General features: G+C 43.7%; 1 protein-coding gene across 1 annotated transcript; it reads left to right on the top strand.

Moving 5' to 3' along the window:
- Positions 1-12,435: 12,435 nt before the first annotated feature.
- Positions 12,436-13,239, top strand: LOC147984408 (uncharacterized). Its single transcript, XM_087541087.1, has one exon. It carries the CDS (start codon positions 12,436-12,438, stop codon positions 13,237-13,239), a length of 804 nt encoding a protein of 267 aa, XP_087397213.1.
- The last annotated feature ends 2,300 nt before the right edge of the window (positions 13,240-15,539 follow it).

Here is a 15,539-nt window from a genome sequence, read left to right as displayed (position 1 = left end):
AAAGGTGGATCCCTATCCCCTTATATGGGCGGATGCGGTTGTGCGTCCCCACCTGCCTAGTAAAACTCGCTTGCCTCCCAAGCACCGTGATAAGTGGCACGATTGGATTACCCACGTCCGTATTGATGAGAATCCCGTAAAGGGGGTACACGATCTCTGCTTTGACAAGACGTGCCAAGGAAACCGCCTCACAAAACATGCTGAGGTGGAAAAGTAAAAACGATTCGAGTAAAAGGACTTGGCTGTAGTGTGATGACGCACTGCGGAATACGTCAGCAGATTTGATTTGTGTTAGTATTATTCTCTCTACGGCAATATGTGGAAGCTTATTTTACAGAGCCGGACACTACTCTTGGTGTTTACAATCTTCTATGAAGGACTTGGTGTTTACAGAGCCGAAGACAATTTGCACGCCGGACTCGTCGTCATTGAAGCCTGGTTCAGGGGCTACTGAGGGAGTCCTGGATTAGGGGGTGTTCGGGTAGCCGGACTATACCTTCAGCCAGACTCCTGGACTATGAAGATACAAGATTGAAGACTTCGTCCCGTGTCCGGATGGGACTTTCCTTGGCGTGGAAGGCAAGCTTGGCGATGCGAATATTCAAGATCTCCTACCATTGTAACCGACTCTGTGTAACCCTAACCCTATCCGGTGTCTATATAAACCGGAGGGTTGTAGTCCGTAGGCAATCAACTCCATACACAACAATCATACCATAGGCTAGCTTCTAGGGTTTAGCCTCCTTGATCTCGTGGTAGATCTACTCTTGTACTACCCATATCATCAATATTAATCAAGCAGGACGTAGGGTTTTACCTCCATCAAGAGGGCCCGAACCTGGGTAAAACATTGTGTTCCCTGCTTCCTGTTACCATCCGGCCTAGACGCACAGTTTGGGACCCACTACCCGAGATCTGCCGGTTTTGACACCGACAACCACCCCTAATGCTAGATCCTCGATCGCCCCGACTGGGCTCCACTACTAATCAACTGGAAACGAAACAACAGAACGAACACGAACTTCATCGAGCTCCTCCTTGAGCTCGGTTGCGCCACCTGCACTGGTATCATCGGCACCTGCAACTGGTTTTGGAAGTAAACTGTAAGTCATGGGGACTCAGCAATCTCACACCCTTGCGATCAAGACTGTTTAAGCTTATGGGTAGGGAAAAGGTATGAGGTGGAGCTGCAGCAAGCACTAGCATATATGGTGCCTAACATACGCAAATGAGAGCGAGAAGAGAAGGCGAAGCACGTTCGAGAATCTATGATCAAGAAGTGATCCTAGACTACTTACGTTCAAGCATAACACGAGACCGTGTTCTCTTCCCAGACTCCGCCGAAAAGAGACCATCACGGCTACACACGCTGTTGATCCATTTTAATTAAGTTAAGTTTCAAGTTCTCTACAACCGGACATTAACAAATTCCCATCTTCACATAACCGCGGGCACGGCTTTCGAAAGTTCAAATCCCTACAGGGGTGTTCCAACTTAGCCCATCACAAGCTCTCACGATCAACAAAGGATATTCCTTCTCCCAGGAAGACCCGATCAGACTCGGAATCCCAGTTACAAGACATCTCGACAATGGTAAAACAAGACCAGCAAGACCACCCGCTGTGCCGACAAATCCCGATAGGAGCTGCACGTATCTCGTTCTCAGGGCACACCAGATAAGATAAGCGTACAGGAGCCGACATAACCCAAGTTGCCAAGGGATGGCCCTGCACGGTGCTCTGGTTTGGACCAACACTCAGAGGAGCACTGGCCCGGGGGTTTAAATAAAGATGATCCTTGAGTCTGCAGAACCCAAGGGAAAAGGCTTAAATGGCAAATGGTAAAACCAAGGTTGGGCCTTGCTGGAGGAGTTTTATTCAAGGCGAACTGTCAACGGGTTCCCATTATAACCCAACCATGTAAGGAACGCAAAATCAAGGAACATAACACCGGTATGACGGAAACTAGGGCGACAAGAGTGGAACAAAACACCAGGCATAAGGCCAAGCCTTCCACCCTTTAGCAAGTATATATATGCATTAATTAAAATAAGAGATAGTGTGATATCCTAAGAAAATCCATGTTCCAACATGGAACGAACTTCATCTTCACCTGCAACTAGCAACGCTATAAGAGGTGCTGAGCAAAGCGGTAACATAGCCAAACAACGGTTTGCTAGGACAAGGTGGGTTAGAGGTTTCACATGGCAATATGGAGGCATGATATAGCAAGTGGTAGGTATCACAGCATAGGCATAGCAATAGAGCGAGCAACTAGCAAGCAAAGATAGAAGTGATTTCGAGGGTATGGTCATCTTGCCTGCAAAGTTCTCCGAGAAGACGAAAGCTTGATCCTCGTAAACGTACTCAACGGGTTCCTCAAACACAAACTCATCTCCCGGCTCTACCCAAGGCAAGAAAACAAGCAAAGGAAACAACAATCAACCACGGTGCAATGCGCAAGCAACATGAAGCAAAACATGGCATGATATGCGGGATGTGATATGCAATGCATATGCATGCTTTGGAAGGGAAAGCTTGAACTAGGCCTCAACTTGGAAAACCAAGAGTGCCGCTGGAAAGATGAGTTGATTTCAGTCAAAATCGATATAAAGATCACCGGAATCGGATGCACGGTTTGCAAATGGCAAGCAAAACAATAATGGCACCAATCTGCGATTAACAACACGATGCCATCTAAATGCATCAAGAAAATAAGCTACTGCACTCTAACATAGCAACAAAGCACATGGCAGTGATCCACTCAAGACGCTTGACAAAAGATGAACACTGAGCTACGGTTAAATCACACAATAGCAGGTTCAAACAAACATGACAAAAGTGCAAAAGATGTCAGGTTCACAGACTTAGTGAAAATAACAACATGCCAGGAATTAACATCAGGAAGCAATGTTTAGAGCAAGATAACAACATGCTACAGGAACATATCATGGCAAAGCAAGGCATGGCATGAAGCTACTCAAAGCATATAACAAAAGTCCCTTACTGACCATAAGCCAAAAGGGATCAGAAAATACAATGGCAACCATGTAAACATAGCAAGTTTCGTTAACAGATTCAGACTTAGCAGAAAACTGGAACATGGCAAAACAGAATTACGTAGGCATGTTTGCGAGCTCGATGCACTCACCACAAGGCATTGCATGACAAACTAAGCATACTACCAGCAAGAAGACATGATCAAGTATCTAACCATGGCAAGAACAATCTCATAGCATGCATGGAACAACTATAACAACCTCGGCAAAATTGATTAACATGTAAACAATCTGCCAGGAACATTTTATAGCAAAAGTAGAGCAAGATTGAGTCATGCTAGGGTACTCCATAATTGCAAACAAAGACATGGATGGATAGAGCATAACAATATCTCAAAATCATCCTTACTGAACATTCCCAAAAGAGGCATGGATCACGTTGCAACAACAAGAATACATGGCATAAAAATATCATCAGGGAAATGACTTAGAAGAATTCTAAGTCTGTGAAATCAGCAACATCATGAGAGCTACTTTGCATGCTTGTGCTAGTCACCACATTGATCACAAAAATACATGTCATACACCCCTGTAAAGATGGCATGGCATATAACAAAACACATGTAGAGCTCATGACCATATGCAGCACACATTAATCATGGCAAAAATGACAAATGTCCATAATCTGTTAAGAAACAGACATTAACATTACATAGCACTCTTGCAACAGCATTTAGGGCATCAAGATGAACTCAAATGAACATGGTGCAATGGAATGAAATGAAGAGGACATCAAGACGAACAATTTGATATCTCATGCACGCAAAGCGGAGCATCACACAGGAAGTTATGGCATGATGAACATGGGCACATGAATCTGGAAACTTCGGGGACTTAGTGGGCGGAGAGAAGCGGGACGAAGAGATCCGGGATCAAGGCACCGTGTTTGGTTCGGGGACCGGTGGATCTGGTCCCGATCCGGATCCGGCGAGATGGGAGGAACTCCGGCAAGGGCGATGGCGTACGGCGGCGGAGGCGGGGGAGCAGGGGCGCCGGGGTTCGCCGGAGGGCGCGGATGACGAGGGACGACCGGTCGACGCTGGCGCGGATGCCGAGGTGCGCATGAGGAGGAGCCGGGCGGCGGAGGCGCGGGCGGCGCGCCATGCTGCGGCGGGGCGCGGTGGCCGGCGAAGGGCGGCGGCGGTGCACGGGGCGGTCAACGCCGGCGAGGGAGGCGGCGCGGCGAGGGAGACGCGGGAGGCAGGCAGCGGAGATCCTCGGGCGGCGGCACTAGTGGTTTGGGCCGGGCGGGCCCGCGAGGTGCTCCGCGGGCCGCAGCGAAGTGGGGCGCGGGGAGGACAGGTGGGGCGCGCTGGTTGGATGCGGAAGGCGGCGGCGATGATGTGGCGGATGCTGATTGGCCCGGACGACGTGGCTGAGGGCGGTGGACGTGTCCGGCGCGGACGGACATGTCCTGTGTAACATCCCAAATTTTCAATTTGGAATGTTATACATTAGGTCATCATGCATATCATATTTTATTTTGCTTTTGGTTTTGATCCTAGAAAATCCTAAGCAACTCAAGGACCTACGGAGAGAGTTGGGGATTTCGTTATTTACATATTTGAGTTTTCTCAAATTATGTAAACAGGATCATTTGATTTTATTTATTTTATCATTAATTATTTCTATTACAAAAATATGAGAGAGGGAATAAAATGACTTTCCCAAAATATAGAAATATTGAGGATTTAATAAAAAAATCAAATAAGTTTTATTTCGGAGTTTTTCGGTATTTTTATTTGAATTTAGGAAAAATGCGTGTTTTTCAAAGTTGTAGTTTGGGCCCAGATAAATGTTCACTTTATCGGGCTTGATTTTAGGAACCCGGCAAAATTTATTTCGTGATTTTTGGAGTCCGTTTAGTATTTCTTTTTATTTTTCTTCCGAGCAGATTTATAAAAAAAAAACGGAACCGACTTCGGGCCCTATTCGGCCTGGACTCCGCCGGCCTAGGCTATATAAGCCGCCGCCCCGGCCCGAGGAGAGCCCAGCCGCCAGCGCCCGACCTAACCCTAGCCGCCGCCGTCGCCGGAGCGCGCGCCTTTCGAGGTTCGCCGCCGCCTCGTTTTCCGTGCTATTTAAAAAAAAATCTGTTCGTCGTTTTTCTTTTTCGTCGGATTTTTCCGCGGTTATTTTCTGATCGCGATTTCTGATCCAATTTTCGTTTTAGTATAACTTTTCGGTCGTTTATCGGAATCAGGCGATTCAAGCGCGTGGAGTTTCGTCTCGAAACCCTCTTTCCGAATAATCAACTTAAACAAGTTTTTGCTACTGTAAAATTTGCCCTAGATCCAGATTACTAGAACGATGTTGTTTTCTTTCGCCGTTTGATTTCTTTTGCTTCGTTCGATTTGATTCGTTTGCCAACCAGGGTTCTTAAGTTGAACTTTCTGGTTAGATCTTCTATTTGAGTTTTACCTGTGCATTAGATGAGTACTTATTGTATGCTTGTTGTTTGTCTGCGATAGAATACCCGGAGTGCGCCGCCTATTACGTTGAATCTCTAGGTTACGCGGATCATCAGCAAGGCAAGTAACACTTTGATCATACCTTTTCTACAACCCAGTTTTATTGCATTAGATCAATCCTCACACATTGCATGGTTAGGATCTAATTAAACTGTGGGATGGGAATATTGAGTGTGCTAGTAAGTCAATTTTGCTTACCACAACAGAAGGGAGAAGGATCAAGTATGTATCCCGGCATGTACCAAAGAGGACCCAAGTAAATTGCCTAACAGGAGTTGTGCAGGAGGAAGTACCAGTGGTAAAGGATTTTCCTGATGTATTTCCCGAAGAGTTTCCAGGCATGCCACCGGATAGAGACATTGAGTTTTTGATTGAGCTATTGCCAGGCACTGGGCCAATATCAAAGAGACCATATAGGATGCCAGCAAAGGATTTGGTGGAAATTAAGAAGCAGATTAAGGAGTTACTGGATAAGGGATATATTCGCCCAAGTTCTTCGCCTTGGGGATCACCAGTACTTCTAGTGGAGAAGAAGGATGGATCGTTAAGGATGGTTGTTGATTATTGAGGATTGAATGAAGTAACGATCAAGAACAAGTACCCACTACCAATGATCAACGATCTGTTTGATCGATTGCAAGGAGCTAAAGTGTTTTCCAAGATCGATTTGCGATCAGGATACCACCAGTTGAAGATTCGAGAACAGGATATACCTAAGACAGCATTCACCACAAGATATGGGCTATATGAGTATACCGTTATGTCATTTGGACTGACTAACGCGCCTGCCTATTTTATGAACATGATGAACAAAGTGTTTATGGAGTTTTTGGATAAGTTCGTCGTAGTGTTCATTGATGATATCCTGGTATATTCAAAGAATGAAGAGGAGCATAAGGAGCATTTGCGTTTGGTACTTGGAAAGCTCAGAGAACATCAATTATATGCCAAGTTCAGCAAATGTGAGTTTTGGTTGAAGGAAGTAGGATTCCTTGGACACGTTATATCTGGAGAAGGTATAGCAGTAGATCCCGCTAAAGTTGAAACCGTGACCAAGTGGGAAGCACCAACAACGGTTGGAGAGATCCGGAGTTTTCTTGGACTCGCAGGGTACTACCGTAGGTTTATTGAGAATTTCTCAAAGATTGTGAAGCCTATGATGGAGTTGCTGAAGAAGGATACTAAGTTCAAATGGACTGAGGAGTGTGAGGCTAGTTTCCAGGAGTTGAAGAAACGTTTGGTGACCTCACCAGTATTGATTTTGCCTGATCAAACCAAGGATTATGGGGTGTATTGCGACGCTTTACGTCGAGGACTTGGAGCAGTGCTTATGCAGGAAGGAAGAGTTGTTTCGTATGCTTCACGACAACTGAAGCCCCACGAATTGAATTATGCTACGCATGATTTGGAGTTAGCAGCCGTAGTGCATGCATTGAAGACATGGAGACATTTCCTCATTGGAAATCATTGTGAGGTGTACACGGATCATAAGAGTTTGAAGTACATTTTCACGCAGAAGGAGTTGAATCTCAGACAAAGGAGATGGTTGGAGCTCATCAAGGATTATGATATGAGATTGCATTATCATCCCGGGAAAGCTAATGTAGTAGCGGATGCATTGAGCCGTAATAATCATGTCAATACGTTAATGACGGGAGAAATACCCAAGGAGTTAGCAGAAAATCTTCGTGAACTATGTTTGGAAATAGTTCCGAGAGGCTATGTAGCAGCACTAGAGATCCAGTCAACTTTGATGGATAGAATCAGAGGAGCTCAGAAAACTGACAAAGAGATTGCCGCTATAAAGGAGAAACTGAGCAAAGGAAAAGCTAAAGGATTTCGTGAGGATGAGCACGACACCCTATGGTTTGAAGACCGTGTTTACGTGCCTAATGACCCGGAGATCAGAAAGTTGATTCTGCAAGAGACCCATGACTCACCCTATTCGATTCACCCAGGAAATACCAAGATGTATTTGGATTTGAAGGATATTTTCTGGTGGACCGGAATGAAGAAGGATATTGCGGAGTATGTAGCAGTCTGTGACGTATGTCAGAGAGTAAAGGCAGAGCATCAGAAGCCAATAGGATTGTTGCAACCATTGCCGATACCCGAATGGAAGTGGGATAAGTTAGGCATGGATTTTATCACGGGATTACCAAGGACTCGTTCAGGCTATGACTCGATTTGGGTCGTAGTTGATCGATTGACGAAGGTAGCTCATTTCATCCCAGTAAAGACCACTTACGCCAGTGCTGAGTTGGCAAAGATATACATGACCAGGATCGTATGTTTGCATGGAGTTCCGAGGAGCATCGTATCAGATAGAGGAACCCCGTTTACCTCAAAGTTCTGGAAGCAGTTGCATGAGACTTTGGGTACTAGGCTGGAATTTAGTACAGCTTTTCATCCACAGACAGATGGACAGACTGAGAGAGTCAATCAGATTTTGGAGGATATGCTGAGAGCTTGTGCACTAGATTATGGATCTAGTTGGGACGATAATTTGCCATATGCAGAGTTCTCTTACAATAATAGCTATCAGACCAGTTTGAAGATGGCACCTTTCGAAGCTTTGTATGGAAGGAGGTGCAGGACACCGTTGTCATGGGATGAAGTTGGAGATCGCCAGTTGTTTGGACCAGATTTGATTAAGGAGTCTGAACAGAAGGTGAAGTTGATTCACGATAGGCTCAAGGTAGCCCAGTCCAGGCAGAAGAGCTACGCAGATTCTAAACGCAAGGAGACAGTTTACGAAGTTGGAGACAGAGTTTATCTTCGAGTATCCCCACTTCGAGGGATTAAGCGCTTTGGAGTTAAGGGGAAGTTAGCGCCACGATTTATAGGACCATATCGAGTTTTGGAGCGTATGGGAGAAGTGGCCTACAAGTTGGAATTGCCAGAAGGATTGGCCGGAGTGCATGATGTGTTTCACGTTTCTCAGTTGAAGAAGTGTCACGCGGAGATGGCCGACATACCTTTGAGAGACGCAGTGCCATTGGAAGCAATCCAATAGGACGACAATTTGACCTATGAGGAGAAACCAGTCAAGATTCTCGAGTTTGCCAGCCAAGTTACTCGCAGCAAGGTTATCAAGTTTTGCAAAGTTCAGTGGAGCCACCATACGGAGGATGAAGCCACCTGGGAGCGAGAGGAAGATTTGCTCAAAGACCACCCTCACCTATTTTCTAGCCAACCCGAATCTCGAGGGCGATATTCATCTTAAGGGGGGTAGGTTTGTAACATCCCAAATTTTCAATTTGGAATGTTATACATTAGGTCATCATGCATATCATATTTTATTTTGCTTTTGGTTTTGATCCTAGAAAATCCTAAGCAACTCAAGGACCTACGGAGAGAGTTGGGGATTTCGTTATTTACATATTTGAGTTTTCTCAAATTATGTAAACAGGATCATTTGATTTTATTTATTTTATCATCAATTATTTCTATTACAAAAATATGAGAGAGGGAATAAAATGACTTTCCCAAAATATAGAAATATTGAGGATTTAATAAAAAAATCAAATAAGTTTTATTTCGGAGTTTTCGGTATTTTTATTTGAATTTAGGAAAAATGCGTGTTTTTGAAAGTTGTAGTTTGGGCCCAGATAAATGTTCACTTTATCGGGCTTGATTTTAGGAACCCGGCAAAATTTATTTCGTGATTTTTGGAGTCCGTTTAGTATTTCTTTTTATTTTTCTTCCGAGCGGATTTATATAAAAAAAACGGAACCGACTTCGGGCCGTATTCGGCCTGGACTCCGCCGGCCTAGGCTATATAAGCCGCCGCCCCGGCCCGAGGAGAGCCCAGCCGCCAGCGCCCGACCTAACCCTAGCCGCCGCCGCCGCCGGAGCGCGCGCCTTTCGAGGTTCGCCGCCGCCTCGTTTTCCGTGCTGTTTAAAAAAAATCTGTTCGTCGTTTTTCTTTTTCGTCGGATTTTTCCGCGGTTATTTTTTGATCGCGATTTCTGATCCGATTTTCGTTTTAGTATAACTTTTCGGTCGTTTATCGGAATCAGGCGATTCAAGCGCCTGGAGTTTCGTCTCGAAACCCTCTTTCCGAATAATCAACTTTGCCCTAGATCCAGATTACTAGAACGAAGTTGTTTTCTTTCGCCGTTTGATTTCTTTTGCTTCGTTCGATTTGATTCTTTTGCCAACCAGGGTTCTTAAGTTGAACTTTCTGGTTAGATCTTCTATTTGAGTTTTACTTGTGCATTAGATGAGTACTTATTGTATGCTTGTTGTTTGTCTGCGATAGAATACCCGGAGTGCGCCGCCTGTTACGTTGAATCTCTAGGTTACGCGGATCATCAGCAAGGCAAGTAACACTTTGATCATACCTTTTCTACAACCCAGTTTTATTGCATTAGATCAATCCTCACACATTGCATGGTTAGGATCTAATTAAACTGTGGGATGGGAAGTAGATGAGGTAGTACCTATTTCCTGTTTATTATCAAACCTTTGGGAGTTACTTCTACGTTTGCTTATTATGCCATGCTATGCTAGTAGATGTGGATTGGGTGAGTGATATCCATGACAGATGTGAGATTGTTAATTAATGGTTTATCTAAGGTGGCAACCTAACACACATCTGGGTGGATTGAGGCACTTGGGGTTTCCAGGACTTGCCTGTTTTTATTGGACCGCCACCCAGGCTCAAAGGGATCATGAGATTATTCATACTAGAAACTTTCGTGTGCAGCCACAAGCCATTATGGGCTCTGGCATAGTTGACTAAGTTGTGTGAACTCTTACAGTGGTAGACTAGCAGATGTAGGGGTTGTAGGTGGTACGGTCTACCCGATCGTAAGGTGCTAGCGCTTCTGAAAGACTATGTCTCGGTCATCCATCTTCTCAAACACCATGTAGTGCGAGAAACCAAACGGAGGCGATCGAGTCTTGTGGGGAAAAGTGCGCAAACCTCTGCAGAGTGTAACAAACTAATCATGGTTAGCCGTGTCCCCGGTTATGGACATCTTGAGTATCTAGTACTTGGATTTTCATGTGAATCTCAACATGTTACTCTAAATTAATTTTGATGGGTTTTAATGATGTTACTTAATTGGGATTGAGAATGCTGTCAATCATTCTCAATGTTTCACAACCACCATGATAGTAATTAAATTTATTCCTTTGAAGTAGGGAAAAATTGGCTTTATGCAAAAACAGTAACCATAGAGCTTTCCACCAGCCAAATATGCATATAGTATAGTTGTTGCATTCCATTACTCTCTATGTGTTACCTTGCCAGCATATTCCATGTGCTGACCCGTTTTCGGGCTGCAACGTTAATGTTGCAGACTTTTCAGACGACGATTAAGGAGTTTTTAGGTCGTGGTTCTATACTCAATGATGCCGTTGGAGTTGATGGACTTACTTATCTTCCAAGCCTTCCGCTGTTATCGTCACTAGATGGCCTTAAGCCATATTTATTGTAATAAGTTCTCTTTTGAGACTCTCGATGTAATAAGTGTGTGATTGCTACTCTGCTATAAATCCTCCGAGTACTGTGTGGTGTCAGCATTACTGATCCAGGGATGACACCGGAGCACAGAGATCAGACCGTTTGAGGTCTGGTCGCTACATCCGGCGGCGCGGAGGGAGTTGGATCTAGGGTTTGTGTGCGCGAGAATTTCGGAGGGAGACACTTATTTATAGGTAGAGGGAGCTAGGAGAGTCCAAATGAGGTGCGGTTTTCGTCCACGCGATCGTGATCGAATGACCGAGAGGATGGAGGGGGTTTGGATGGGTTTTGGGCCACTTTGGAGAGGTGTTGGCCTGCAACACACACCAGGCCTTTACGGTTCCTCGGTTAACCTTTGGAGTATCAAACGAAGTCCAAATGGCACGAAACTTGATAGGCGGTCTACCGGTAGTAAACCAAGGCCGCTTGGCAAATCTCGGTCCAATACGAGAACTTTTAACACCCGCTCACGAAAAGAGGCAAAAGGGAACGCCGGAGGACATAGGAGCGCCGGATTGCAAAATGGACAACGGGGAAAAGGCTCGGATGCATGAGACGAACACGTATGCAAATGCGATGCACATGAGACATGATAAGAAATGCATGACACGCAAACAAATGACAAGGCAACAACAGCGAATAACTGGAAGACACCTGGCGCAACAGTCAGGGGCGGACCTATGTGAAGAGCTGTGGGGGCAGCTGCCCCCACTTGATTTTTTCCATCGAGGTATAGTAGTACCATGTGATTCATTAGTGCCCCCACAAAGGCTAATGACGTGCCCCCACTAAGCCTAATTCCTTAGATATTTTAGAAGCGTAATACTAAGAAAGTAAGCCCCGTAAAAAGGATTGCCAACAGCCCCGTAGCGTAACACTCACCCCTGCCTACACATCAACACATGTACGCAACGTGCAACTGCAATGCCTCCTGTTAAGAAAAATAGACGGACTGGGATTTTTCCTGAGAAAAAAACACACGGGACTAAAGAAAGCCCTCGCCTATCGTATCGCCTCAATCTCGAACTGCCGCGAGTCACCGGCCTGCTGCGGCGCCGCCGGCAATCATCGACTCCCCCTCGACCCTCATCCGTCCCTTGCTGCTCGCGCTCCTGGCGACCTGGCCGGTGACGTTGCAATGGCACTGCGGCAATACGGCGACGGTCGATGGTGATCCAATCTCCTGACCTCCTGCAATTCCCTAACTTCAATTGACATCAAGGTAAATCCCTAGAACGTTTTTCTTCAAGCTTTTTGTTTGTTTGTTTCTACGTTAAAAAGACATCTTAGTCTTGTTAACTCATGTGTATAAATTATCAGTTTGTGTAATTAGATTAGTTCAAACCTTTTTTCCATTGAAGTTTGAACTATTGGCACTTAATATTACAAGACAACTAATGGAGAGGTTTTTTAAAAAACCAACAACTTCCACGATGCCCGAACTAGTTGATTTGGAGAAGCTTCCTAGGGATCCATCTAAAAGGAGGATGATTATAGATTACAATCCCAATCAGCATGAGGACATCCGAAGGAAATACTTGATGTGGGGGCCCCATCGACCTGAACCAAAAACTTTTAAGCCAAGGATGATTGGAAAGACCAATAGGTATATTAATCCTGATTGGTATGAGGAGTATGGTGGTACTTGGCTAGAGTACAGTGAGGCAAATGACAATACATATTGCTTGTGTTGTTATTTATTCAGGGACAACACCAAAGGTAACAAACCTGGGCATGATGCATTTGTAGTAGATGGATTTTATAATTGGAAGAAGCCAGAAAGATTTGTGACTCATGTAGGTGATCGCAACAGTTTCCACAATAGAGCACTAAAAAACTGTGAGGATCTAGAGAACATAGATCAATCAATCCCGGTAGCCTTACACAAGCAAAGTCCAATTGAGAAAACTGAGCGTCTTATTCAGGTCAATGCTGCAATTAATGTATGTCGATACTTGTTGCATCACGGACAACCATTCCGTGGTCATGATGAATCAGAAGAGTCGGTAAATAAGGGGAACTATTTGCAGTTGATGGAGTATACTATTAGTCAGAATGAAATTGTAGCCAAGGCATTCAAAAACGCCCCACAAAATAATCAAATGTTGTCTCCAAAAATTCAGAAAAGTATCACTGAATGCTTTGCAGAAGAAATCTTGTCATGTATTTTGCAAGAAATTGGAAGTGATGTGTTCAACTTATTGGTTGATGAGTGTCGTGATATATGTCAGCTTTGAGTCCAAGTGATCGGTTTGGTCACTATAATGTTGAGAAGTTGAAGAAATTGGCTCAGTTTTACCTAGATGACTTGAATGATTTGGTGGGTCTTGAGCATGAACTTGATCTCTATTTGGATAATGTAACCCATGATACAAGGTTTGCTAGCTTGGATAATATTGGTGATCTGGCTGAACTAATGGTGACTACAAAGAAGCATCTTCCTTATCCTTTAGTATACCAACTTATAAAGCTAGCACTTACTTTGCCTGTTGCCACTGCAACCGTTGAGAGGTGCTTCTCAGCTATGAAGATTATGAAGAATACTCTATGTAGCAAAATTAGTGGTGATTTATGAACCATAGCCTTATCTGCTTTGTAGGAAAAGAATTGTTGAACAAAATTCCAAATGAAGTGATAGTTAAACGTTTTCATGTGGTGAAAGAACATTGTGGGATGAAACGGAAGGTAATGCTCGGCCTAAAGCTCTTACTGTTTTTTTAATACCGGCCTTCTTCAACGTTTCCGCCCTCTCAATTTTGATCATGTTTTTCGTTGTTGTTGCAGGTTGTAGATTAAGTGTTAGAACAACGTGTCAATGTTCTCTTTTGCAACTTCAGAACAAGATATGGTTATATTGTTGTGATTACTTTTATCTCAAATGGTTAGTTTCCTTTCCCATTTCAATGAACTTGGGTACCATATGGATAATAAAGTGATTATTCCCGTGTTTTAGTTTATGTGGATGTTTTTTTGTCTTGTTGATTTATCATTTATGAATATGGCCATACATTTTTTGCCCCCTCTCAATTATTTTCCTGGGTCCACCCCTGGCAACAGTCTTGGGGCATTACAACACTCCACCACTGCAAGAGGATCTCGTCCCGAGATCTAGAATGGCACCGGAGGGGAAAAACAGAAGAGGAAGAGGAGAGTTACAACTAAGTTGCTTCTTTGACAAACGAGTGAAACCAATGAACCTTGAGATGTTGAACAAATTGAAAGAAAGAATACAACGGAGATGGATGAAGTTGAAAACACTCCGTTAGAAAAGAGGAACAAGGAAGAACAAATTCGTATAGCACTCCGGTTGAAAAGAGATGCAAGACTTGATAGGATGAAAAGGACTTGAGCAAAGGGGCACAACACTCCGATTAAAAGGGTAAGCACGAAAAGAACACCATCCGAGATGATGAGAGAAAAGAACAACATCACAACGCCTCCGGAAGAAATGAGTGTTTGGAATGGAATGAATGGAGGAGAAAACAACATCTTCTACCTCAAATGATCTTGAAAAGCATATTTAGGAGAAGGGTCAAACGGAGTTGTTGGAAATCCAACAACGAAAAGAGTAATCTTATTGTGGACTTATGGAAACATCTCAAATTATGAGGTGACAACCTGCCACTCACGGAAAAATATTGGATTGATATGAACAAGGAGACGAGAAACTTATTTCACCGGGAGGATAAATGAAGAACTTGGGTCATTTATGAGCACCATAAATAGCAACAATCCTTAGGGAAGGCTTTAGGTGAAACATGACACAAGATAACTCCAACGAAGAGGTTGATGGATTTAAAATACCTCATTCTTAACAACATGTGAATCATGAAACATGAACTCAAATTATCAAGAATGACATAATACCACCTCCAATGATACGGTAGAAAGAATTGCACTCCGGATTGCAAGATGAAGAATGCTTGAGCTCCTCTGAAAAGAATCTTGATGAACACTTCGAGAAGGAATTAAATCCTTTATGAACCATCATGTAGCCTCCATGAAGAACTCCGGTAATAAAAGAATGATCAAACGAAAGGAAAGAGAAGTTGAAAACACAAGGTGAAACCTTGTAATGATTTAGATGGATCCCCGTGATAATTAGAGCTTGGAACTCCGAGAAAGAAAAGATGAACAAAAGAAAATCAAGAATTTATTCATCATGAACAAACTCCAAAGGAAGGAATAAATCACTTGGATGAAAGAAGAATAAGAATTATGTTATGCGTATCCTTCACCAATTTAAATTGATGACAAACAACGGATTTGGCATATTACTTATTCTCATAGAAAGGATTAAGATAGATATAGCGCCAACCTGAGAAGGTTTTCAACGAACCACCGGTAGGATTTGAAAGAACGAATAATCTGTATGATAACGAAGGAGAAGAACTCTTGAACGAACCACCATAAGAACTGAAAAATGAACAAAGTAAAGGGATGAATCATCGGTAAGAATTAGAGAACGAATGAAGATACTTGAGATAATTTAGATGCAAGTGAACGAAGAGATCCCGAACTGATTAAAGAAAACTTG

The sequence above is a fragment of the Triticum urartu genome, chromosome 2A (genome assembly GCF_056163025.1).
Source record: "Triticum urartu cultivar PI428250 chromosome 2A, HENAU_Tu73, whole genome shotgun sequence".
In the NCBI taxonomy this organism is placed as follows: Eukaryota; Viridiplantae; Streptophyta; class Magnoliopsida; order Poales; family Poaceae; genus Triticum; species Triticum urartu.
This window is presented reverse-complemented; position numbering and strand designations above follow the sequence as displayed.